Source organism: Drosophila miranda, chromosome 3, assembly GCF_003369915.1.
Source record: "Drosophila miranda strain MSH22 chromosome 3, D.miranda_PacBio2.1, whole genome shotgun sequence".
NCBI classification, from domain to species: domain Eukaryota; kingdom Metazoa; phylum Arthropoda; class Insecta; order Diptera; family Drosophilidae; genus Drosophila; species Drosophila miranda.
The window spans coordinates 8,845,899-8,871,108 of NC_046676.1; the positions used below are offsets into that span (position 1 = coordinate 8,845,899).

At 46.6% G+C, this 25,210-nt stretch overlaps 2 protein-coding genes across 13 annotated transcripts; both read right to left on the reverse strand.

Moving 5' to 3' along the window:
* Nucleotides 1–20: 20 nt before the first annotated feature.
* LOC108160546 (probable U2 small nuclear ribonucleoprotein A') lies at nt 21–1,037 on the reverse strand. Its single transcript, XM_017294613.2, has one exon. The coding sequence runs from the start codon at nt 909–911 to the stop codon at nt 117–119; it is 795 nt and encodes a 264-aa protein (XP_017150102.1). The 5' UTR covers nt 912–1,037; the 3' UTR covers nt 21–116.
* A 1,624-nt stretch (nt 1,038–2,661) lies between these two features.
* Nucleotides 2,662–24,901, reverse strand: LOC108159501 (F-actin-uncapping protein LRRC16A). 12 transcript variants are annotated; one of them, XM_033390367.1, is made up of 22 exons: nt 24,002–24,901; nt 15,397–15,494; nt 13,869–13,919; nt 13,672–13,800; nt 13,497–13,580; nt 12,254–12,480; nt 12,028–12,189; nt 11,865–11,962; nt 11,602–11,643; nt 10,956–11,143; nt 10,815–10,892; nt 10,409–10,742; nt 9,340–10,333; nt 7,105–7,267; nt 6,696–6,770; nt 6,054–6,074; nt 5,023–5,617; nt 4,576–4,968; nt 4,397–4,513; nt 4,278–4,334; nt 3,665–4,104; nt 2,662–3,424 (listed from the first exon to the last, which is right to left on the reverse strand). In XM_033390367.1, the coding sequence occupies exons 1-22, from the start codon at nt 24,036–24,038 to the stop codon at nt 3,329–3,331; spliced, it is 4,479 nt and encodes a 1,492-aa protein (XP_033246258.1). In that variant the 5' UTR covers nt 24,039–24,901; the 3' UTR covers nt 2,662–3,328. The 12 variants fall into 12 exon arrangements, 10 of the variants coding, with proteins under 10 accessions (XP_033246258.1, XP_033246256.1, XP_017148338.1 ...); XM_033390365.1 differs by lacking the exon at nt 24,002–24,901 and adding an exon at nt 21,400–21,625; XR_004472316.1 differs by lacking the exon at nt 24,002–24,901 and adding an exon at nt 21,400–21,626 and having other exon boundaries at nt 3,332–3,424; nt 3,512–4,104.
* Nucleotides 24,902–25,210: the final 309 nt, after the last annotated feature.

Here is a 25,210-nt window from a genome sequence, read left to right on the forward strand (position 1 = left end):
TAGTGCAGAAAATGGGGACACAATTTTTCACGATGTTTTATTACAATATATTGTTCTACAGTTAAATACAATATATTGATCTACAGTTAAAAGGTAGCTGACAGCTATGGGAAATCCTAGTAATCCATGGCCACCGGTTCCGAGCCATTGTGCGATGATCCGTTTTGCCCCTGGTCCTTTTCGTGCTGGAACTTCTCCGGCAGCTGCCCGCTCTGTAGTATTTGTGACAGACGTTCCACCTCTGCCAGAGAACTGGCCCGCTTGATGGCCTCGCGGATGCGCTGCATATCCTCCGGATTGGCAAATCGACCACCATCAGATCCGCGCCCTTTGCCGCTACTCGCTTCGGCTGCCAGTGCTGCGGCAGCGCTCAGCTTTGACTTTTTCGAAATCTCCCTGAGCATGTCCTTGCCCTGCTTTGTGCGGAAGAACTCCTGAGCCGCTTGCCGGTCTTTCTGCCTTATCTTCCGGAAATCAAGCAGGCGCAGATTCGGAAACTTGTAGGCCATGTACTCGCGATAGTTGGTCTTTGTGGAGACCGGGTTGATGAGCAGGCATATGGTTTCCAGCTTGGTGAACGAAACGAGTGGCTCCAAGTCGCTGAGCTCCTGCAAGTTATTGCCCGTCAGAATGATGGAGCTCAGATTGGGAACGACGGCCTCCAGGCCCTCGCTGATGCGCAAAATGCGATTGTTGTTCAGCAGCAGGCACTTGAGACGCGGTAGGTGCGGCAGATTGTCCAGCTTCCTCAAATCGTTGTCCGACAAGTCAATGGTGTCGAACTGGTCCAGAGTAGCACCAAGATTTTCGATCTGTGGAATTTTGTAGCCGCGCAAATCGAGCTCCCGCTCCCTGCACGGATTTATGTATTGCATGGACTGGTTTATCAACTCAGGAGTAAGCTTCACCATAGTGTCTGTGCTTATTTATAATAGTTTACTCAAAAAATGCTATTGAATGGACAATATTTTTTACAGAAAATACAGTAAAAAACGAAGCGTTCAATGTGACCGCCGGTTTAATGATGAAAAAACAAACTTAGCCGACTTAAGCCCCCTACATTTAAATAGTTCAACTACTTGAGGTAAATGGCGGAAAATATTAACTATTGTAAATTCTTCTTGTAGATGCCATCTTTTCTCTGAACTTCAAAAAACACCACGATATCTTTCACCTGAACTGCGCTAATATTAGTCAATTTTCTTTATTTTCGGTGGATTATTAAAATACCCCCGTGGCTTACAATGGGTTAATTTTTCTCCGTCAAGGGCTGGAAACCATATTGCTTAATTTTGATGTTCCGTCAAATATAATATTCTAAGCTAGATAGAACCCTCAGCCCTGAAAAAACTATTTCCAAATTAATGAATCAAAAATTCTACTTAACTGTCTTATTCTAAATACTTGCATTTATTGGATTTTGTCTAAATAAATGTTTTACTGAAAAAGGTGAAACAAATAAACGTAAGGGAATAATCGTTCCTATTGCTCAATTATGTTATTCTCTTGAATAATGCTGGCTAACTAGGACCTTCAGCTCTTTTCAAATAGTTTTATGTCATTGATGAATACATTTTCCGCAAGAGTTGCTACTCTAAGTACTATCTTTTATTACATTTTTCTTAAATAAGGTTTAAAAAAATAAAGAGAAAGCACAAAAACGTAAGTGTGCAAGGAATGAAACGTAAGTGTGTCTGGAATGTTACGTCATTGTTGCTAGTCAAAGGTATCCGCTACGAGTATTTATACCCTATTTCACGCTAAAATTATTTTTCCAAGCTAATTTGAATATCGCTCCCGATACCTAATCTTGGTCTCTGTAAGAAGGCCACTAATAAAATTAAAACAGAGACTGACTATTTCTGTATTCATTAGAGCCTCGGATGACAAACATTTTCGCAATTCTATAATATCCTTTCCCTAGGGTGTGCAGAATCGCGCGCCCGTTTTGCGGGACATGTTCTAGACAAATTGAATGTTCCCAACGGTAAAAAACGTAAAGTGTGGAATGAAAAAACTTAACCCACTATTTAAAATATCGACGACGACCCAAAACAATTTTATATAATAGAAAGATATCGGTACCGATAGCGCAAGTAGTGGCGGTTTTGTATCGAAGTTTGAAAGGGAAACGCAGGGCTAAATTGTTGTTTTCCATTTAATTTGAATTTCAATAGATTACAATGATGTTTTAATTGCTTAACCATAATGAACACGTAAAGTATTTCGTATTTTCGTTTCTTTTGTGTCTAAGTTGAATGGCAAACAATTGAGCCAACTATGGGAGATATCGGGCAACACTCTAAACTCGAAGTGCGTGTGTTCGGTGGAGGTGGACTGGGTCAAACTCTCTTGGATAAAACTTCTTGTGTCGTTCGTGCAAACTACTTGATCTTCATCTCGAGTATATAGTAGTATGTTTACTGTACTTTTAAATGCATTGGGTAATTCGTTATCGTTCACATATAGTAATTTCTTAGCGTAAATTGTTAACTTTGTATAAAAAATCAGAGCAGACCTTCTCAGTAAATAAATGCATACGTTCTTTGTCGCAAACGGCGCTTGAATATTTGAAACGGATTGTCGTTTTAATGCCACACACATGTATGTACATACATATATGTACGTGTATAGTTGTAAGGAAAATGAAAACTATTGAAATAATAAACCATAAATACGTGTATTTGGAAGCAGTTATAAAAAATATTGTATTTCATATCGATTTGTTTAGGTGTAGGCCATTAAAATAGTTCGTATGCACGCAATCGATCTACATAAAGTGTATACATCGTCTATTCTCTCCATATCTCTCATTCATAGATACATATCATATTCATTGCGCTCCTTCGTTAGTTTCATTGAAATTGTTTAATAGCACACGCTAAAAATAGATTTCTTTTAGTTCTGTATATAATTGGCACTTAAATCATTTAAAATACATAAAATATAAAATATAGTACACAAAAACATCTTTATAAATATGCAAAGGTTAATTTGGATAAAATGTAGGTTATATAGTAGGTATGTATATCAATAAATAAATCACGTTCATTCCACAAAATTACCAAAGGAAAACAATACACACGCGCCATTGCACATAAATTAATGGTTCAGTACGAATAAGTTGCAACCTCGTTTCCGTTACCGTCTCTACATATCTTCTCGTCTTAAACATATCATCATTTCATCATCTCATCATCTAATCATCCCTTTGGATCGATCGATCACACAAAACTGTGGCTGGCTCTCGGATGGGATGGGGCGGGGGGTCGGAGTTAGGGTGGGCCAGGGACGATCTAAAGGAATGTTGAGCATATAACTAGAAAACTTATAAATCAACGACATCCTCCTTTGTGTAGGGCGTAGTCTCTCTAAACATGCGTCGTGTCGAGATGGTGCGCTGCAGGTCTTCAGCTAATGTCTCCTGTTCGGATGGGCAGAGGTTAAACATGTGTTTACGTTATTTTCGTATTTCTCAGCTTAACAATTACTATGACAACAGGCAACATACAGATGCAGGATGAGTGCTGGTGACATGCAACTTAAGGACTACACACTAGACAACAAATGTTAGACGCACAGGATGAGCAACCGAAACAACGAGGCCACCAAAAATTTCGAACGGCGATTCATGATTGAAGCAGCTGTGGTTCCGGGTTCAAACCTCGAATAGCGTTGAGATCTCCTTGCCAGCGATGCGCTTGATGCCGCCGCTCTCCGCACAGCTGCCCGACTTGCCGCTCAGCTGACCGTTGCGCATGCTCAGGATCTCATTGCTGATGAGGCTGGCGCAGGCCATGGCGTGCTTCTTCTCGGTGGTGCTCGAGTGGCTGATGGACTGACTGCTGCCGCCGTGCTCTGTGATGGTGATCTTGCTCAGCGTCTCCTGGCTCTCGCTGTTGCTGCTCGTGGTGCTCACAATCCTTGAGCGCGCCTGGTTCTGGGTATTTAATACTGTCGTCGTTGTTGTAGTAGTTGTGGTTCCACCGCCACTGGTCGAGGATGACAATGACGAGTTCGAGGAGGTGGAAGATGCATTGCTCGTGCGCCCACCTGCTGTGTTCAGGAGGGTTCTGGGCATAACGGGCGGTTTCATGGGGAGTTCTTTACATTTAACGAGTACAACAAATCAATCAAAATATGAAAATAAATAAGATACAAAATAAAAATAGTTTAAGCTTGCAAAAATCTACATCTACGAATGGAGATAGATCTACAAAGTGCTGGGCAGGCATCGCATACATCTTCTCATGCACTGACTGGGACACTCCACTTACCCAATCGACTAAGGCCTGCCGCCAGCTCGCGCACAGACTTCTTCTCAAGGGCAGCTCCTGCAACAGAAGATTGATTATTTCGTTTCGTTTTCGTTATGGGAACAGTGTCCGGCGCTCACCTGGTGTAATGCCCACAATGCTGCCCCCGCCACTTCCGCCCCCTGCTATGGCTATGCCCGGTGTGATACCCACTATTGAGCCGCCGGTGCTCTGGCCAAAGGTCAGCACCTCAACATCTGAACACAAAAGAGTGATTAGTGATTGCTGATAGGATTCATTCCCCCCTCCCATTTCATACCTTCCTGCAGCTTGTCCGGCGTCGTCTTGTTGGAGTCGGCGGTACCGTTTCCAGTGACCAGATCGCTGGACTTGGGCTCGCTGCCCACCACAGACCAGGGACGCGGCTTCTGCAGCACAATGGGCGTGCGCAGGATTCCGTTGCCCGTCTTCACTATCACGCTTCCCTCCCCGCTGGTGGCGTGGCTCTTGATCGAATCGCTGCTTGGCGAGCGCATCTTGTCATCGCGGTTTCCCGCTTTGAGCAATCCGGATGTGGCTCCCTCTTCCATGGCAGCACCCGAGCCAGGCCCACCCTCGGTGCGCATCTTGACCAGCGGCGATTTGCGTCCCACCAACGGCGAATACTTCTCGAGGTTGTCCGTGGAGCGCGACCGGGTGGCCCAGGAGGCATCTGCGGGAAAGGCATCATCAGATATGGTTCTGTGGCTATCCAGGATTCACTTACTCTTGAGGAGGGGCGACTGGCGGTCTAATTTGATTGGTCGGCGCTCCTCCAGGATGGGCGTGGTCTCCTCGGAGGTCATCTGTCCGTTGCCATCGCGGCTCATGGTGGGGCTGTCGACAAACGACAGCGAGCTGCACTCCTCCGACGTGGGCGAGACGAGGGGCGTCAGCGTGGTGGGTGTCACCGATCCCGGACGAAAGAAGTGCTCCAGTCCCTCGCCAATCTCCCTGCCGCCACCGGCACACTCGGCGCTGACCAACGGCCGGGTCGGGGCCCGCGTCTTGGCCCGCTTCGGTCGTCCCTTGACCAGGTGCTGCAGCTGGAACGAGGCGCTGGGCAGCTCGGTGATGGAGTCGCAGCACTCGTCGACGCCGCCATCGTCCATGGCCGCGATGCTGTCCGTCATGTTGCTGGCAGCGGCCAAGGCGGCGGCACCGGCAGCTGCACCGCGGTTCGACAGCTGGGAGTTGGAGCGATGCGAGGAGGGGGACTCCAGCAGATCGGGTATGTGGCTCAGGCTGAGATTCTCCACGACCGACTGGGGACGAACCTTTCGGGCAACGCTGCGCCGCTTGGTGGGCAGATGGGGAGTGGCCTGCGGGGTGGATGGATGTCATTAGATGGGCTTCATTAGATGGAGGTGTCTGCAAATCCTTTATATTCGGAGGGGCTGGTCGGGGAGGGATTTCTACGGGTGTGATTATGGTGTGTGTGAAATAATGAAATGTGTTTGTATTTCGGGGGATCGACTACGGTTAAAAACAGATATAGATATTCTACAGAAACGAGCAGACTACAGCAGAGCGGGGGAATGGAATGGCATAAATTTAAGGATAAGAGTTGAGTCCGATCTCTCTCAGCCAGTTCTCAGCTGTCGGGGAATCAAGGAGCATCTGCCCCATGATTCGCTGGCAGTCCCAGAGGCAGCGGATTCATCGACCCAACTCCAGAGTTATACAGAGATAGAGACACGAGACAGAGAGAGACAGAGAAAGAGAAAGAGAAAGAGAGATATGACAAATACTACTTACAAGGTTGAGATATTCCAATTTCTTTTGTGTTTGTTTGATTTTGAAATGCAATTATGTAAATGAGTTGGAGACAAGGTTTAAATATAGTATTTTATATTTATATAGTACGAGTACGAGTACGATTACGAGTACGAGTTGTTGCGGTTTTTGTACATTGATTTGGTTTGGTTGATTTGATGGTTGATGGTTGGTTGGTTGGGTGTTTGTCGGGGGCAGGAAGACATGAGAAAAATAATGAGCATGAGCATTTTGAATACACATTTGAGTACATAATTTATTAATGAGATTCGATGATTCAATGATGTATGTATGCACGAGTATGTAGGAGGTATGCTGGTGCATATTGCACATTAATTTGTTTCGATTTCGATGTCTTTCATTTGCGATCGTGTGTTTGTTCCAGCTACGTTTTGTTTTTTGTTTTGAGTTCATTTTACACATGAATGTACGTATGTACGTATATATGCTATATGGGTGTATGTGTGTGTATCTATGAGGGTGTGACTTCTTCTCAGCATTTAGCACTCTACACTATTCGCTTGCAATCTTCGATGTATTTCTATGGTCTAATTGGTTTTTGGTTCTTTTTTTTGGAGGTGTCTATTGCATCCAATTGGGTAGCGACAGATTTTCAACACTTACAGTGGGCGATTCCAGGCCCAGCTTGGGCAGTATCGAGCCGCGTCCGCCCGGGCGTATGATCAGCCCGTCCGCATCCTGCAAGAGTCAGAGTTGAAGGGTATGTGCGATCGGTTAGTGTTTGCTCGTCGCTGTCTGTTGCTGTCTGTGTTGTGGTCCACTCCAAATAGTTTGTCGATTCGGCAACCCCCCAAAACTGGCCCAATATTTAATCGAATGCTGATAAGCAGAGTCGGCGGCCAACTGGCTCAGTCGCTGGCGAGGTGCTCCACTTTTGTCGAAAGTAGGTGCCTCTCTCTGGGGGCCTTAGGGGCCATGACATCACATGTGACATGAGCCAGCTTTGCCCCGGGCCTGATAAGGGGGATGCCGCCTCGATAGACACATAGGTAGATCGATGCACACTACTTACATGACTGGAGCGACTGCGTACAATGTCCGGCGTCTGGGGCTCATCCAGCAGCACCGACGGCGACTCGGCGATGCCCATGCCCCGGCGATAGCGGGTCAATGCCTCCAGCACCTCATCCGTTGCCCGGTCCGAGATGGCGGCGGCCAGCGTCTGCTCAATCTCACTGTAAAGAACCAAGCACCAATTAGTCAATGGAGTCGAAGGGGAGCCGGAGAGCAGGGCTACTTTTGGCCAGCTGGCTCTGGATCTGCGGGTAAAAGGGCAGGCGAAGGTTCCACCTCTTCATCGGGACACACTCTGTAGACTGGACTGCTGCCCTGGGCCTTCGAGGACGAGCCGCCGAAGCAGCAGCACAGAGTGCGCATCAGACCCATCTCTATGCTGGTCGGGGGTCGCTGCTCAACAGCTGTCGCACGATGACTGCCAACTGATTCGCACTGGATTCTCCTCGGACTATTTGCTGGCGCTCACACAATATCGCGACACATATGTTTTCTTAGAAATGTATACATATGTCTATTCCTATATCCTATGTGCCTGGCTCTGGCCCACAGACGCGTTTGAGTCCGATATCCCCTTTGGCACAGTGGAACTGCATTCAGCTGTTTCTGTTTTTCTTGTGTGTGTGTTTTTTAATCTTATCGGGGAGTATGCTCTCTTGCTCTTTCTATTTCTACCACTCTCCCTCACACACACACAAACACACTCTCCACTCTCCCACATTCCAACTGAGAGTGGGGAGTCGAGTGTTGTGGAGAGGCTGCTTCGCTGGCAGAGAGCGTAACTCGAAACGCAATTTAAAATATGCAAAAACAATATGTTTGTTTGCTTGCTTCCCATACTCTTCCAGAGGGTAGCCCCCATTTGGGATATACATAGATTTTCCATACAAATTCTTAATCATTTATCTGTTTTTATGGAAACTACTCTGTCGGCTGTAACCTGTCCTAGATCACTCACGGATCACAGAATGTGCTGTCCAGCTGTAAGTGTATCTACAGCTTCGGTTCCATTTCTTTTTTCGTTTGCGAATCATGACTAATAACTGTGTTAATATTTACTCTAAATACTATACTTACTTTATAATCTTAATCTTTCTACAATGCTCACCATTCAAATGAAATTCTGAAATTTTCCTAAACATTTCCCATATCAACACTCCGTTTGGTCTCCTTTTTATACCCGATACTCAAAATGTCCGTCTGTCCGTCCGTCCGTCTGTCCGTCCCCATTAGCGCCTAGTGCTCAAAGACTATAAGAGCTAGAGCAACGATGTTTTGGATCCAGACTTCTGTGATATGTCACTGCTACAAAAATATTTCAAAACTTCGCCCCGCCCACTTCCGCCCCCACAAAGGACGAAAATCTGTGACATCCACAATTTTAAAGATACGAGAAAACCAAAAACGCAGAATCGTAGAGAATGACCATATCTTTTAGACTGCAGAATTTGAATAAGATCGTATTATTATTATAGCCAGCATCAAGAAAACAATTTCATTTTTTCTCGCCCTGTCTCTCTCTAATACACACGTAGCATAGCCGGCTTTGCTTAGAGTAAAACATTAGCGCCTAGATCTCAGAGACTATAAAAGCTAGAGCAACCAAATTTGGTATCCGCACTCCTGTTAGATCTCACTATAAAACGTATATCTCAAAATTTCGCCCCACCCCCTTCCGCCCCCACAAAGGACGAAAATCTGTTGCATCCACAATATTGAGGATACGAGAAAACTAAAAACGCAGAATCATAGATAATGATCATATCTATCAGATTGCTGAATCTGGATCAGATCAGATCATTTATATAGCCAAAAGGAACAAATCAATTTGCACTGGCTACGCAGTGCCCGACGACAAGCTCAGACTGATTTTCTGTCTCTCTCTTTGTCGTGTCGTTCAATATTAGCGGCGTCTGCCGGAGGAGAGCCTGACTTAGTATCGGGTATAACTGAAGAGTTGCGGTGTCCGCTGCAACTCACAACGTTCCCCCTCGTTTTCTCTCAGTTATCGCAATTCGGGCTTGAATTTGACCTTCGAATCTTGCTCTAGCGATAGCTATGAGTATTGTATATAAAGCAAGATGCTCTATGGATCCGCTTACTGCGAAGTTCATTTAAATATATATTTCGTTGTTCCATTGTATACTATAGTCCTCCCAATCTTCCAACTCTTTCAACAGTCACTTTCTTAACCTATTGTAGCCCTGATCGTTTCCATCTTTGTGACACTCACCCAACTTTGTTCATTATCTCGCTGCCGGCATTGTTGAGGAGGCATTGTTGCAGAAAGTCTTCGGGGACCACCAGCCGCTCGGCGAGCGCCTTGCGCAGATCTTGGATCACAATCTGATTGCCCAGGGTCTTGGGGCACTGCTCGATGCCGGTGCGTATCATGGTCTCCAGGGTCTCCTCGAGGTAGCTCTTGATCGTGTAGCCCAGCTCGCTGGCCACTCGCGTCAGCTTCATCTCGATGGGATGGGCATCGCTGCGCACGGCCTCCTGGAGCTTGGGCATCAGCTGCTTGCAGTTTTCGGCGTCGGTGATCAGCCGCTGGACCGCAGAGGCAGCCGAGTCTCCGCCCCCGCCCTTGGCTATCGAGATGGTGTCCTGCGTCTCGGCCACGAGTTTGTCCACCAGCTGGTGGGTGGAGGAGAGCATAAAGCCGTGCTGCAGCCGAAAGCCCTGACCATTGGTCCGCTGCAGACCATTGCAGTTGCGCTGCAGCAGCTCCTGCATCTTGCGCATGACGGCGTCCGTCTTGTCCGGATGGTTCTTGAGGTGCGGCGCAATGTCGAACACCGGGAAGGGGATGGTGCGCATGCTGTGGTTGTGCTCCAGCGCGTACACAATGTCCGCGTACCCCTGCAGCGTGACCCCGTTCTTGTCCATGTAGATGGTGCGCAGGCGATTGTTGATCTGCAGCGCCTTGGCGAGTAGCCGGGCGCCCACGTCGCCCATGAAGTTGCCGCTGATGTCGAGCTTCTGGAGACTCTGGTTGCTGCCGAGGGCGTTGATGAAGTCGTGCAGGTCGTGCTTGAGTTTGTTCTCCGACAACACCAGCTCGGCCAGCGGGAAGTCGTCCTTCTGGATGAGGTTCACCAGGGCGTCCATCACAGGGGGTATGTGCTTCGGCTTCATGCCCGTCAGACTGCGGCACAGGTGGAGCGTTCGAATCGACGGGTTCTTCGAGATGGCCGTCAGCACGGGCGCGAGCTCTGCATCCAGATCTGCAAGGGGATTCGAACAGTTAGGTTAGGGATTGCGACACCTTATGGAAAAGTTATGCTCTGGCCACCACTCACTGTTGTCGCTGATGTCCAGGCTCTGGAGCACACGTACGCCGTGTATGCAGGACTCGAGCACGTGGGCGCCTTGGGTGCCCAGCGTATTGCTGCTGAGGTCCAGGTAGAGGCCCGCCGTGGACTCGTTGCAGGCCAGGCCGAGCAGCAGGTTCTTGAGCGCCTCCATGGGCAGCTTGCAGCCGGCGATGTTCAGATGCTTGAGGCTCAATGTGCTGGTGAAGAACTGCTTGAACGAGGGCGGTATCTCCTTGCCCTTCTTCGTGCTGAACGAGTTGTGCGAGACATTCAGGTGGGCCAGATGCGTGGCACAGCCGCGCAACAGAGCTCCAAACAGCTAGAGGATTACATGGATATTGTTTGAGTTGGAGATTCTCCATAGATTCGATTTCTAATCCAAGATACATACATTCTCCAGCATGATGTCAGTCGAGGCCAGGTCCAGGTGCTCCAGCACATTGGGTTGAGCCAGGAAATTGTGCAGATTCTACGAAACAAATAGCAGATTCAGTTGTAGCTCCATTTGGTTGCAGACGCAGGCAGTACTCACGGTTAAATCATCTTTTAGACTATTACCACTTAGGTCTAGATACGTGAGCGAGTTCGAAATACTTTGATTGAGCGTCAGTGAGTGCGACATCTGGTTGACGCCCTTCGAGGTGAGGCCGCAGTGGGCCAGGGCCAGCTTGCACAGACCCTTCGACACCTTGGCTATGGGTCCGGCCAGATGTATGGCACCTAAGCAGCAGAAAAGAAACACAAATGCTTTAGCAAATGGATCTAAGCAACTCTAAGGAACGATATTTGACGAACAACGAGAGATATTGACATGAATGAAGCATGATCTGTGGTGGTTCCAATTGGGGAATTTTTCACTAATTTCTGGGCCAATATTTTGGTATATCAAATGCATGAAAAAGAGTATGAAATAAGGTCTGACTGAGTGCTAACTTTGGTGGCAATTTGCTGGGGGCATTTGTGGCAATGGGTTATGGACGGGAAGGACATGTCGGGTGGGAGGATTCGTTTTGGATAATCGTATTGCAAATATTGATCAAATCAACAAACAAGAGCGCTTACAACAGCAACAACAATGGCAAGAACGGCATGGCATGACAAATGTATTACAATATGGCAATATGTATTATATATTTAGAGATAAATGATAAATGATGTTTCTATTAGTGGCTGCAAACCTTGTACAATCTTTCCAAGTAGGGCGCACAACGAGCTTGCACCTACACGAACAAAATGTCACACATAATCGACAATAAGCATCGAAACAAAAAGGAAAATCGACAATACAATCGACAAGAGAACACACAAAGAGAACAGATGGGTAGAGTAGACAAGAATTGGATTAATTGGATTACGCGTGGCGGCTCTCGGTGGCAGGGCAGAGGATTAAGGGGTTTGGGAATAGGGGGCTGGATGGCTGCATGGCCTGGGGGAGACACACCTTTGTCCTCAATTATATTGTGGCTCAGATCGATGGTGCGAATGGCGGGATTGCTATTCGTTATCACAGATATAGATAACTTGTTCAGGAAATCCCATCTGAAAAGAGCGATAATATGCCATCAGTGTCACGCAGATTACTCGGAATGTGGCGGACTATTCACCTTAAGCCTAACGACTCCAGATGCAGCTCCTCCAGCCACATCGAGCGCTTGAGCACGTGCAGGATGCGTTCCAGGGTTTCGTGGGAGAGACGCATGTGGGCGGCCTTTAGGCCACGAAAAAACGTATTGTACTCCAGCGCCGAAACGATGGCCATCAAGTCTCTGCATAGAACAGAAGAGAGTCATTCAGTCAATTATAATCCTCATTAGCCACATAGAAACTTACTTCGGTTCCAAGTGGTCAAAGTCGCGCAGGTTGAGGACTCGCGTGTCGTGGGACAGATAGATGGTGTCCACATCCCAGGCCACCTCCTCGCGGTACGGCACCCCATGGAAGTCGCACATGCAGGCGTACTGGGCGCTGAAGCCACCGCAGGGTCCCACATTCCGCGGATCGGAGGGTCGGAATTCCTCGGAGAAAATTGTCTCCCGTTCCGGGGGCTGTATATCGATCTGTAGAAAAGAGAGAGAGAGAGAGAGAGAGAGAGAAATGCAAAAAGTTCAGAGACCTGCTGCAAAAATCTGTTTTGGAAAAACTTCATCAAGTTTTGAAGAGTTTCCAGGGTTTCAAGTGTCCGACATTGTTGTGCTGCAAGTTGACCAACTTGAAGAACAATTCACAGTTCCATGACTCCTCGGACTCGGACTTGGACTCGGAACCGACCCCACTTTGGGCCTGCCTGCCTGTCTGCTTAATCTCGCGTTTAACACTTTGGCTTAATGTGAATTTTGATGCCTAGATTTTGAGGCGTCAACAGTTCGCGTGTCATGTGGCAATTATCCAAACATGTTGCTTCAATTGCTGGCTGCCTTTTTCCCCACTCGACAATGGAAAACAAGAGAGGTGGAAGCTTCAAGGGCCGAGGTTTCAGATACTCTTGCCTAAGACAGACAGACACCCACGATACCCTATACGGTGCGGTATAAGTCTCAGTGGAATACTTGCTGTGCGCCTCAAGAGAGCGATAGAGAGAGTACTTATTCTTAAATTATGACGTGGGTGCCGCTCCGAGTGGTGGCCGGTGGTGGGCGGATCTGCCCGATTTGCATAAACGTATGGCCAGCATATTTTACAACAAACTCGTGTGCCAGTTGTAGGAGCATTATAAATGCATTGAATTATTAACCCCGACTGCGCCAGATGACAACGTTTATGCACTTAAGCCCCTAATTGGCCGGAGGGGGGGAGCAGTGCAGATGGAACGCACGCATGGCTATGGCTATGGCTGTGGCTGTGGGTGAGGCACACCAGATACACACAATTGTTCACTAAATATTCAATTAAACATTAATTAAAGCCCGACGTGAGTCAGTCAGTAGTCAGTGGATTGTCGTCTCTCTACACCCTTTTCGGGAGTGGGTTTTCCATTGGCAAAAGCTCTCCGCGAAGTAATCCACTGACACTCCATCAATAAACGATCCCAAAATCAACGATTCCATGGATTCATCTGGCTAACATTCATACTTGCCTTGCGGATGATGTATTTTAGAGGAACTGTTGGAAATATCTGCTTGATGGCTGAGGCCAAATCGGTTAGAATGACATCAGCGTTCTGCATAATGAGCACAAAGATGGAATCGAGTTAATTATACACATATTGTACTTTAGAATAATAATAATTGAATGGATGGAGGGCTCCGTACCGAGCTGAAATTGCCCGCATCGCCGGTGGTGGCAAACGAGTATGGCCGATCGTTGGTCACAATCGAAAAGTGGGTGGACTTCTTGCTCTCGACCCCCACAATGTCCAGATAGTGGAAATGGCATTCGATCTGAAAGCAATACGAGATAAAAGAAGAATTAGCGTTGATGCACAGGCCGTGCGTTAAAAGGCACTCACCTTCGTTGGCACTTTGGCATTCAGCAAGTAAACCCGCACGGGAGTAAAGACCTGCAAGGAGAGAACCATTAGACAGAGTGTTTTAATTGGAAATCAAAAGGCAGACACTCTAGACACAAAACTGCAACTCCATTAGGGAGGTGGCTCATTAGTGGAGAGTAACTCCATTAGCCAGCGGACCTACACTCAAAGAAATATCCTGTATCGTGGGTATTCTTTGCAGGGTAAACTCAATTTTCTACGGCCTTTGTCCCAGTCCCGGTGGCTGTCTCTCTGCTCCTCAACTTCTGCATTGCCTTCCAATTGGAAATCAAAGTGCGTCAAATAATTCGTTTAGCCACTCAAATGCAGAGGCAACAAAGCAGTAGAAGCAGCAGAGGAGCTCCGTTCGACTTTGGTAATTGGACACTTTGTCTCAGCCACCGTACGCGACGTGGGAGTGGGAGTATACGGGTAAGCGGCTTGCACAAATCAATTTTCCGGCTGTGTGAGCTCCTCAAGCGGCCGTACAAGTTTTGTCGGCCCGGCCATCCAAGAAATTAGCATAGCTTGGCCTCTAAAAGGGCAAGGGCCGTGTCGCCGCTAAGTATGCTATAAAATATCAATTACGGACAGTGATGGGGCACCTGCACCGCCCCGTAGGCAGGTGGGAAACTTTTGCCTCCAGAAAGTGTTATTTTTTCCCCCGAGAGTTGTTTAATTAAGTTTACTGATTGATAGCCCCTGGGATGGAGCTACAACTGTAAGAGTTGATTCAATTGTTGATTGAAATCTAATCTTTGATGATTGAATTACGTATGTTAATTGCTTTAATTTACGGATGGCATCATCGTTCCCAAATAGTTCCGATAATTACCTTTTAGATTCTATTCAAAAACTACAGAACTTGAGATGATTTTCACGTAGTGGTTAGTATTTCAGAAAATCTGAAACTCAGTCTTGGATGAAAAAATACTTAACAGATTTCCAGCTTTTTGGATAATTCAATGCAATGCCTTCCTTGACTCGACAACTGACCTGACCTTAATCTATAATTCTCAATAATAACCTCGTCCCTCATTTCTCTGTCTCCTTGTTCAATTTGTGGGGCTTTGTGCCATGTGCCCCCCATTTCGACACCTGTCTCAATTCAATTACTGAACATTTTTTACATTCTGTGATTAAGTTTTCATTATTCCTAGACTTCCGAGAATATTTCAACATTTTCTGTTTTTTTAAGGAGAATTTTCGTAAAAAGTTCTGGACATTTAAAACTGAGTCTGGGACAAAGTTTGTCTCCTTGCTCCTTCAATTAATTCAGGTCATGCCTGGGCCCTAAGTGTACTTGACAATTCATTCATTTGCTGGCAATTTGGTTGCAGAATGCAATTTCCATGCACAAATTGGACCACTGGACTGCCCGACAGAGAGGCAAACATTTGAATCTGTGCCGCTGACAGACAGCAGCAGCAGCATCAGCGGCACCTGCAGCTTGTTGAAAGTCCAGCCACTGGGGGAAGGTGGATGTGGGCTGGGGGGATCCACTTACCAAAACACGATTCTCCGTCTTATCGCCTTTCGTTTCCAATTTGACCATATACTTGACGAGTATCTTTGTGTGGCGCCCCAGAATCGATTTGACACTTTCTGCAAAGAGAGAGAGAGAGAGAGAGATGAAACGGTATCAATATCATCTTGGAGGCAAGCGGAAATGCAATTAAGTGACATCCGAGGTCCGCTGTGCAACTGCGTCGCACAATAAAAACTTGAAATATTATTACGATATCAGTTCACATACAGTGTATATGTATATGTATATGTATGCACATATCGTTATATATATGTATGTGTGTGTCGCGCTTTGTGGCGTTATGCATGCTAAAATCGGGAATTATATCATTGCCCCTATAACGAATTGATTCAAAGGTTTTCAAACGAAACACGTACAGCCCCCCGGGGAGGCCGTGAGAGCAGGATAGGGGCACGGGGCAATGTCGTGCCTGTGCCGCCAGCTACTTAGCATACTCTCACACGTACTCTCTTTCACTCCAGCCAAACACACACACACACACACACACACACACTCCCGAGCGATGACGAGGAAGAGCAGCATGCTCAAGTGCAAGGGGGAGGAGGGCCTACATATTATGTCATGCGACAGGCATGCCTCCGGCTCTGGGCCTGGAGTCGAGAGTTATGACTCCTTGTCTGGCTATGCCGCACGCAAAGGGGGAAAAATGGAATTGAAATGCCAAAAATTCTGACTGCCGGCATAGCAGAGGTGCCGCTCCCTCGAAACGAAAGGAGATATTTGCCTCTCTTCCAGCTATCTTCCCGATAATCACTCTCTCTCTCTCCGCCTCTCTCCCTCTTTTGGAGTGGTGCCAGTGGAAAGTGAAAAGCAGATACGGGTAATGGATTTGCATGATGACGCCCCCCCTCCCTTCACGGCCATAAAAAGAGCTGACCGAGCCTGACCACACTCACTAGGCCCGGCCACAAAGTGCTGGGCAAAATAAATATTAAGGCATTTTGTCTTTATGGCCCACGGCCCCATGCCCATGGGAGGACGGCGTGTCTACGATAATGAGTGCCAATTGTGCGTTATGGCCAAAATAGATTGTTAAGACATTTCGACACGCACACACCACACCACACCCCACTGAAAGACCCGGGCCTGTCGCGTGAAGAAGCCGAGCGAGTGAGATGGCAACAATAGTGAACCACAGTTGACTGATTCTCTCTTAATTGCAGGCGGAGCGCTTCGAAATGTGAATGAACCTGGGCACTCTCTCCCGCTCCCTCTCCCTCTCCCACTCCCTTTCTGAGCTCTCAAACAGAGGTACGTATTGGGCGTCACTATGTCAATAACGTGTACGAAAGAGAGATGAAATTCAGAGCAGAAGCAGCGGAACTACTTGTACAACAAATAAATGATAGAGAACGGAAATTACCGAAGTTTCTATACACTTTGAAAACTTTCCACTACTTTGCTGCCAGTTCTCCTCCCTACCCAGTCATTGGAGCGCCAGTTCCCCAGCTAGCCTTCAGTTCCCAGAAGTCACTGATTTGTCACGCATAAACATTGCCACATGGTATATCCGACATTCACTGGGATTTCGCTATATATTCATATTGAATGTCTAACCGAATGATGGCTCTGAAATACCCTCATACGACAAACCAGAGGAGGAAAGGTTATTAAAGGTGGAGAGCGGTGAGACGACAGGAGCAAACATTGAACTTCTCTGAGGGCGGAGTTCTACAGATACAGATACAGATATACATATGTACACCTGAAACTTCACAGCCAGAAGCCAATTACATTGAACATGCAACATGATTACCTGTCTGGGGGACGGACACTCTCCGAGTTCTCGGCTGTCGCAGGTCCATTTCCGCTAAAAGGAAATTTGGCTTTAATTGATTTCTGCGGTTGTTTCGTTCGATTTACGGTTTGGGCCAGATAAATGGCTATCCAATGGCCGTGTAATGTACCCAGATTGGGTTCAAAGAACTGATACTCCCATAAAGTTTGGTCAAAAAAGTTTCTGTCCAGTTTGTGGCCTTTTTCGTAGCGGAATCTGCAGGCGGCATTGACAACCATCTAAGCTGGCTCAGACTCAGAACCCAACGAATGTGACCCAATTTTATCAGCTTTTTGCAGCTGCAAAGCTCGGCACAATGGCAGAGATTACACGAGTTCAAAATACTCATACAATCGCAACTACAAGTGTCTGCCCTCGCCATCGCCCTGTCCCCTCCGCCTCCGCCTACCTATGTGCTGGGAGTGCCTCTACTGTGCCGTGAGCGGGTGCATAGTGCATGTGTCACCCGTCAGTATCTCTTAGTCCAACACCCCGGCGTGTGTGTGTGTGTGTGTGTGCGTGCATTGTCTGTGTAGTTTGTACAACAGTTTGTAGCACTGTCTCCGCCTGCAAATGCAGCAAAGGCTGTCAAAACTTGTCAGAAAACTATTTTGCAGTTTGACAGCAATTGCACACAATATTCTAAAACGGTCAGTCAAAGGGGGTAAGGAGCAGGGCAGGGGTCGTGACAGAGATAATGATGACTACCCAGGGAAAACAGAAAAAAATCTGGTAGTTATCTTACCCATTTATCATTTTTATACCCGATACTCAAAATGAGTATTGGGGTATATTAGATTTGTGCTAAAAGTGGATGTGTGTAACGTCCAGAAGGAATCGTTTCCGACCCCATAAAGTATATATATTCTTGATCAGCATCAATAGCCGAGTCGATTGAGCCATGTCTGTCTGTCCATCTGTCCGTCTGTCCGTCCGTCCGTCTGTCCGTCCCCTTCAGCGCCTAGTGCTCAAAGACTATAAGAGCTAGAGCAACGATGTTTTGGATCCAGACTTCTGTGATATGTCACTGCTACAAAAATATTTCAAAACTTCGCCCCGCCCACTTCCGCCCCCACAAAGGACGAAAATCTGTGGCATCCACATTTTTAAAGATACGATAAAACCAAAACCGAAGAATCGTAGAAAATGACTATATGTTCTAGAGTGTAAAAGCTCAAACAGATCGTATAATTATTATAGCCAGAATCAAGAAAACAATTTCATTCTTTCTCGCTCTGTCTCTCTCTAACACACAGGTTTCATGGTCGGTTTTGCCAATTGCAAAATATGAGTTCAAGGATCTCAGAACCTATAAGAGCCAGAGCAACCAAATTTGGTATCCACACTCCTGTGATATCGGACCTTGACCGTTTCGTGTCCAAATTTCGCCACACCCCCTTCCGCCCCCGCAAAGGACGAAAATCTGGGGCATCCACAATATTGCACATTCGAGAAAACTAAAAACGCAGAATCATAGATAATGATCATATCTATCAGATTGCTGAATCTGGATCAGATCGAATCATTTTTGTAGCCAAAAGGAACAAATCAATTCGCAGTGGCCACGCAGCGCCCGACGACAAGCTCAGACTGATTTTCTGTCTCTCTCTTTGTCGTGTCGTTCAATATTAGCGGCGTCTGCCGGAGGAGAGCCATACTGACTAAGTATCGGGTATAAATGTAGAGTTGCGTTCTCCGCAGCAACTCACAACGTTCCCCCTCGTTCAAATTGAAATGTTTACCAAAGAGAGGCTTAGCAGCTTCTCTCAGTGCATGCCAGACGACAGAGAGTGAATCATTCGCACACACAACAACAAATTCAGTTAACGGCAATCGCTTTAAATGCTTGCGAGAAAAAAGTCCGAGTACGATATAACAATGGCAAGGCCTCTGTATTTGTCTCTTCCTCTGTCGCTGTCACTGTCGCTGTCTCTGTCGCTGTCGGCTGCCCTTACCGCTGCCGGCGCTTCCATCAAGCGCAGCACAAAAGAAAGTTAAACGAAGGCTTTTTTGTTTTGTTTTTCGTTTTTCTTTGCGCAAGTTTGTGATTACTTTACGTTATATTAATTATATTTTTGTGCAATAGGGCACACGGCGAAGACAGTGGGCGGACGGGGGATCGAAGAGTGAGTGGGAGGGACTTCAAGAAGGAAGAGAGAAAGTAGGAAGCATGCTTTTTTGTCAAACTCTTAATTAAGCGCTCAACTCTTAAGAGTAAGAGAATGGAATCTTTAATCGTTTAAAGTCATTCACCGTTATATTATACAGTGACCAAAACAAAAGAGTCATCTGATTTTCTGTGAATCATTTACTATACAGCTGTTGATCGAATTGTTTAACAAATTGGGCGTAAACAACACCTTCTGCTACCCATATATGTACATATGTATGTGTGACTGTCATTGCGGGCGGAGCGGGGCGGGGCGGGCTTTGCTTGACCTCAAAACGCAATTTATTGTGCGAAAATTTCGTTGCGGCCTGCGCTCGCCCATTGTGGCAGATTATTAGAAAGCGACAGGTTCGGGTTCTCCTACTCTCTCGGTCCGTTGTCCGACTCTCTTGCTCGCCCAAAATATACAAGTGGGCCAAAGCAGCAGCAGTAGCAGGGGCAGCAGAGCGGGAGCCAGGTCAGGGATGCGAGCGTCGGGCCCGACGTCATTAACGTCACTTGTTGGGTGACACAATTTCACCAGCCAGCACCATAGCCATAGAGAAAGAGAGCAGCAGGAGAGCGGAAGAGAGAGAGATTCGCACTTGGCTATTGGAAAATGGAGCACATGAGCGTGTTTCGGCTTTGGCTTTTAATGGCGCTGCCGTGCGGTTCGTTCTTTCTTCTTTCTCCAATGTATTTTTTTTTTTGAGATGCTGTCAAACTAGTTCGGCCCCAACTTTTCTCTTCTTCTACCTCCCAATCCACCGAAAATTGTCTGGCTAAGAGCGCCCAGGTGCCGTTACTATGCGTGAGCCAAAGCAACAACGAAAACATGCATCACTAATGAGCAACAAGGATAACTAGAGCAGCGCCATTGAAATTGGAGCAAGCTGAAAGTGAGAGTAAAACAAAGATAGCAGGAAAGAGAGAGAGAGAGAGAGAGAGAGCCGCGACGCGCCAAGAGAGAGGAGGGGTCGTCATCTGACTGGAGCTGGAGCTGGAACTGGAGCGGGTGCTGGAACAGAGGCTGGTGCCTGCGATTATAAATTCGCACTAATGGCGAGCCATTTGCCACTTAGTTGCATTGGAAATGAATGGTAAGCACGCCACTTAATTGGCGGCATAAATTATCCCCCACCTGAGCGGACAGTATCATCGAGAGCTAGCAACTGGGTCAGCCCGGGGTCAGGCTCTCGCAACCCCAATTGGGGCAATCGTCACTGCCTTTGTTTTTTTGCATTGGCCTTCGGAGAGCAGCAGCTCCGCCCGACGATTGAGATTTGTATAAATTTGTGAATTGATTTGCATTTGATTTGTTTTTTGGCTGGGAATTTTCTCACACACGTCTTCCGAGGGGCCGCGGGGCAGGGCAGAGACAGGGAGACCTCGCACGGTTGAACTCTATTAGAATTGGGGCAGTGGAAGGATGCATTTGGGCGGTCTCTCGACCCAACAGTTGTTCGATTCCACATAAATCCCACTCAGAAATTTCCTTGGTCTGTAGGCACTTTTGTTGGCCATAACTCTGCCTTTGTTTGAAACATCTTCCTGAACGCACTGTTTTTCTCAATCATTATGTTTATTTGGCTTATTGCACATCCACTTTGTGTGTAATCGATTGCAACAATCAGTATGGTATACGACCTCGGAGGCTCTCTCCCCGAAACTCCCCGCTGGCGCTGAGTAAATGGAGTGGAAGTCGCTGCCAGAGATAAGCCTTTGAAGACCCTACACAACAAAATAAACAAAGAGAGGAGCAACCGCAAGAGCAACAATATACTTTCAACAAGTCAATTTCCGTTTGAGTACAAGGTGTGGTCAGAGGGTCAGTGGGGGGGAGGGGCCGGGCAAACTTTTATGAAGTGCAAAATCGTTGGAGAGACCGCACCTGAACGACTGACAGATCGATCGATAGATCGGTTCCAAGGCGGAACAGAACAAAAGAGAGCAACAGAGCAACAGAGCGGGAATGTGCAGCCGCAGCAATGACGCATTCAAATTACGGTAAACAAATGGAGACGACGGCGCTCACCTTCGTCGCGCTGCTTCTTCACCACGTCGCGTATCTGCAGCTCCATAATGCGCCGCAAATACTGATCGATGTGATTCATCATCTCGTTGGTGTACATAGCAGCCATCCACGTAATATTCGTAATAACGGTTCAAGTACAGAGACAGAAAGAGAGACACAAATACTCGTACGGCGAGTGTGTCCGAAGACCGGGGGACGCGTTCTTAACGGATTTGCGGGCCCACAGAGACAGGCCAGGCACAAAACGCGTCGAAATAAGCACTGAGAGCCCCCCGATAAACACGACCGCCTTATCAGTGGGCCCTGGCTTATCAGCAGTGAACGAGAGACAGAGAGCGGGACAGAGAGAGAAAGAATCGAGTACACTGGACAATAGAAAACATTGATAGGCATACAAGAAAATGTGGCTTTTCCCCCCTCATTTATTGCTGCATTGCGACGTAGTGTTGATAAACGACAAAGGAACCCCAAAGGAAGCGTTTATGCTTGTTTAATTACCTTGCACTCAATCGCAATCTTTCTGTGGTATCAATTTATACCGACTTCTTATCTTATATTTCCTATAACTTTAGAAGGGTGGGCGGCGCCTTCTATCGGGTAATCGTTAATTTCCTTGCAAGATGGAACGATTTTCAGCATGATTAATGACGGCGACAGGTGTCCAAACAGTCTTAAATCTTTCAAAACAATGAACAGTGCAGTCAGGCCGAGAATAAATCAGACAGCTGATCGGCTGGCGACCACTATATAACGCCCAATTGAGTTTCGGGTGCAGCACTGATAGCCCCAGGCCAAAAACACCACACAGCTGCGGGACAGAATCAAGTTTATTTTGGTAGCCAACTGGAACGAAAGTCGCGACAGAATCATAAATTAAATTGTCAATGCACAATTTGGAGCGGGTGTGCCACATTCCAGCGGACTCAGATTCAAATTCATTTGCAGCAGCCGTCGACAATAAAACATCGAGATGATTGCATAAGGTTTTTCCCATTTAATTTTAATAAGAATATACTAATTGGAAGGGAAAAGATTCTTCTAAAGTCGGAGTAAACACGGGAGTAGCAACGAGAGCATCTCGATGGGATAGGTAGACGGTGGTACACATGGAGGATAGAGGAGACCACCACCTGGACAAACAACACGTAAAGCAAACAAACAAGAAACAACCATGTCAACACCTACACCTGGGAACAAGAACCAAGAACCACCGTGAACAGAGAACCGACTCCTCCTTCCGCTGTCACTGCACTCAATTTAAATTACTCGCAGTGGCGACGAGCTTGGGGAAAATTCCCATTGACATCGCCAGGGCACAGTGCTTCGGTATGATGGATAGTATAGTAAAAAACAATTACCAATTTCAGTGATAGTAAAATCGGATAGATAAGATATATGTATTATCAGAGAAACCTATCTCTATTCCTAGAGATTTCATCATTTGGAAAAACAAAACCATTCTAAAATTAAGGTAGTTTTTCAATTGTTCTTCTGCAACCACAAAACGTAATCCACTCTAGCCGCAAAAGCAGCGCAAATGGGGCACACAAAATGTTCCGGTTTTCGCTTCGATTCGGAACCAGTGTGTGGAAGGGTTGGGGGTTTGCGGAAGCCTGCGATATTGGACCAGACAGACACCTGTCATAGAACATTACGGTGGGGGCTCTTCATGCCAAGCGGTCCAAACAGTGTTTCGGCTTTTGTCAGATTGGGTTTCACGCCCCGTGGCGTTCTGCCCCCCCCCCAGCGTTTGGCCAAGCGTTAACCGATTTCCGTAGGAACCTGAACGCGAAGTTTAATTGGTAACCAAGAGGATTGTTTCGGTAGAGTACACGCATTTGTATGCCCTGTTATCAATATGGTTGAATGGAAGGAAGCTCTGAATGACAATAAAATAGAAACGGCCGCTGACTAAGTTTTATTTACTTAGCTTATATGGTATGTACCTACTTTTATATGCTGTTTAAATTTTTTTTATTACGAGCACATAAACACGGTCTAATGATATTTCCACTTTCTGCTTCTGCTTCTGCTCCGATACTAAGTTTAAGCTCAATTAAAGCAGGAAATAATACATCGCGGCTGAAGCTTAAGATACCGTTAAAGATTGATCGTTATTTTGTATATGTACATTGTACATTGGAGTACTTAATCAGAAAGCCCCATTTTTAAAAGGGTAAAGAATTAATTAAAAGCAAAGTTGGAGAGCCACTGTCTGCGACACAGTGCTTCGAAAACTGATTGTATCAAAGGGGAGGAGGGGAGTAGTCTGCATGTGTGTGTGTGTGGGGGGCCATTTGTCATTGGGTGGGTGGAAATGTTAACGTGCGAACGGTCCGTCTGTATCCCTGTCTCCATCCCTGTCCCTCAACTCGGGTGTCGCATTCAGGCTAACGGAAGCCGGCAGCGGGCTAAACAAAACAGTAAAAACCGAAAACAAAACGTCGTCATCGTCGGCGCAGGGGATGCAGATGCACTTCCTCAAAACAAAGGAACGACACAAACACCGCTCGAAGGAGAATGAGTGTGTGAAGGGGAGAAAAACAACGAGAGAGAGTGGAAGAGAGACAGAGCGACTGAGACGAAAGAGAGAATTACTCACCGTTCAAGTCCTTGGTTAATTGCGAGCGCGTCGACATCTTGCCTTCCGAAAATTGTGTTTAAATCTTTTGTGGCGAAAGTAGCGCCGATTTGGCAGCGAAACGAGTGAAAATGAAGTCAAACAGGAATAACCAGGCGGTGGTGGTGTCGGCGGCGGGTGCAGTGATGCCAGGAAAGGGCCAAGATTTTTGGCTCCGCTTTTTCTGTTGTTGTTTTTATGGTTGATGTTGTTGTTTTTAATGGTGGTGGTGGTGGCGGCGGTGGTTTTCGGTTCGATTCGACTTCAATCCTGACGAGACGCCTTGCCTCACAGCAGCCAGAAACTGGATTCTGCAGTAGCTACTCCTCATCCCGATCCCCGAAAGACCATGGTTGATCGGACATTCGGTGCTTCCGTGGGGTTTTCGCTGCGTCTTTTCCTTCTGGCAACGTCTTTTATTTATTCACATTATTCGCAGGCTCACACACGCACAACGCCTTGCCTGCCGTTTTCCTTTCTTTTCACGCTTTTCACGCGTTTTCCACCCTCGTCTCGCGGGGTCGGAAAACTCGGCACTCCCGAACACGATACCGAGACCAAACCAGAACCAGAACCAGGTTTCTCTTAGCTCTTTTTCTGCCAACGTTAACTGTTCTGTTTGCTATTTATTTCAACAATTTTCAAATTTTCGAATTTCTATTTACTCTGCACTTTTCGTTTGCCGCATTCGCGGATTTTTCCAAGCCACCAGGAGCTGGCCACTGGAACACTTCTGGGTACAACCGGCACGCGCGCGTCTTGCGGCTCCACTTAACGCAGTTCACTTAATTTATGATTAAACAATTTCGCCGAAGTTCGCAAAAAACGCACTTTAACAAAAACTACGCTCTCCCCCGGCCCATCACAGAAAAATTTGTGAGACCATTTTCCGCTAATGCACTTATCGATAGGTCCGAACCCTATTTTCAAAATATACCGTATATATACCGATTGAAAAAATAACTTAACCCACTTTATCCCCCTCTATTTAAACAGGTGAACAGCTTGAGCTAAGCCGCGGAAAGTAATACTGTTTGTAAGTTCGTCTCGTAGATCCATCCTATCCTTTCTCTTTACTTAAAGAAAACCACGATATCTTTCACCTGAACTGTTTCTCAGTTTCAACCAATAAAGTCAAAACATAAGACGTAAGTGTGTACGGATCGAAACGTAAGTGTGTATGGAATGTTA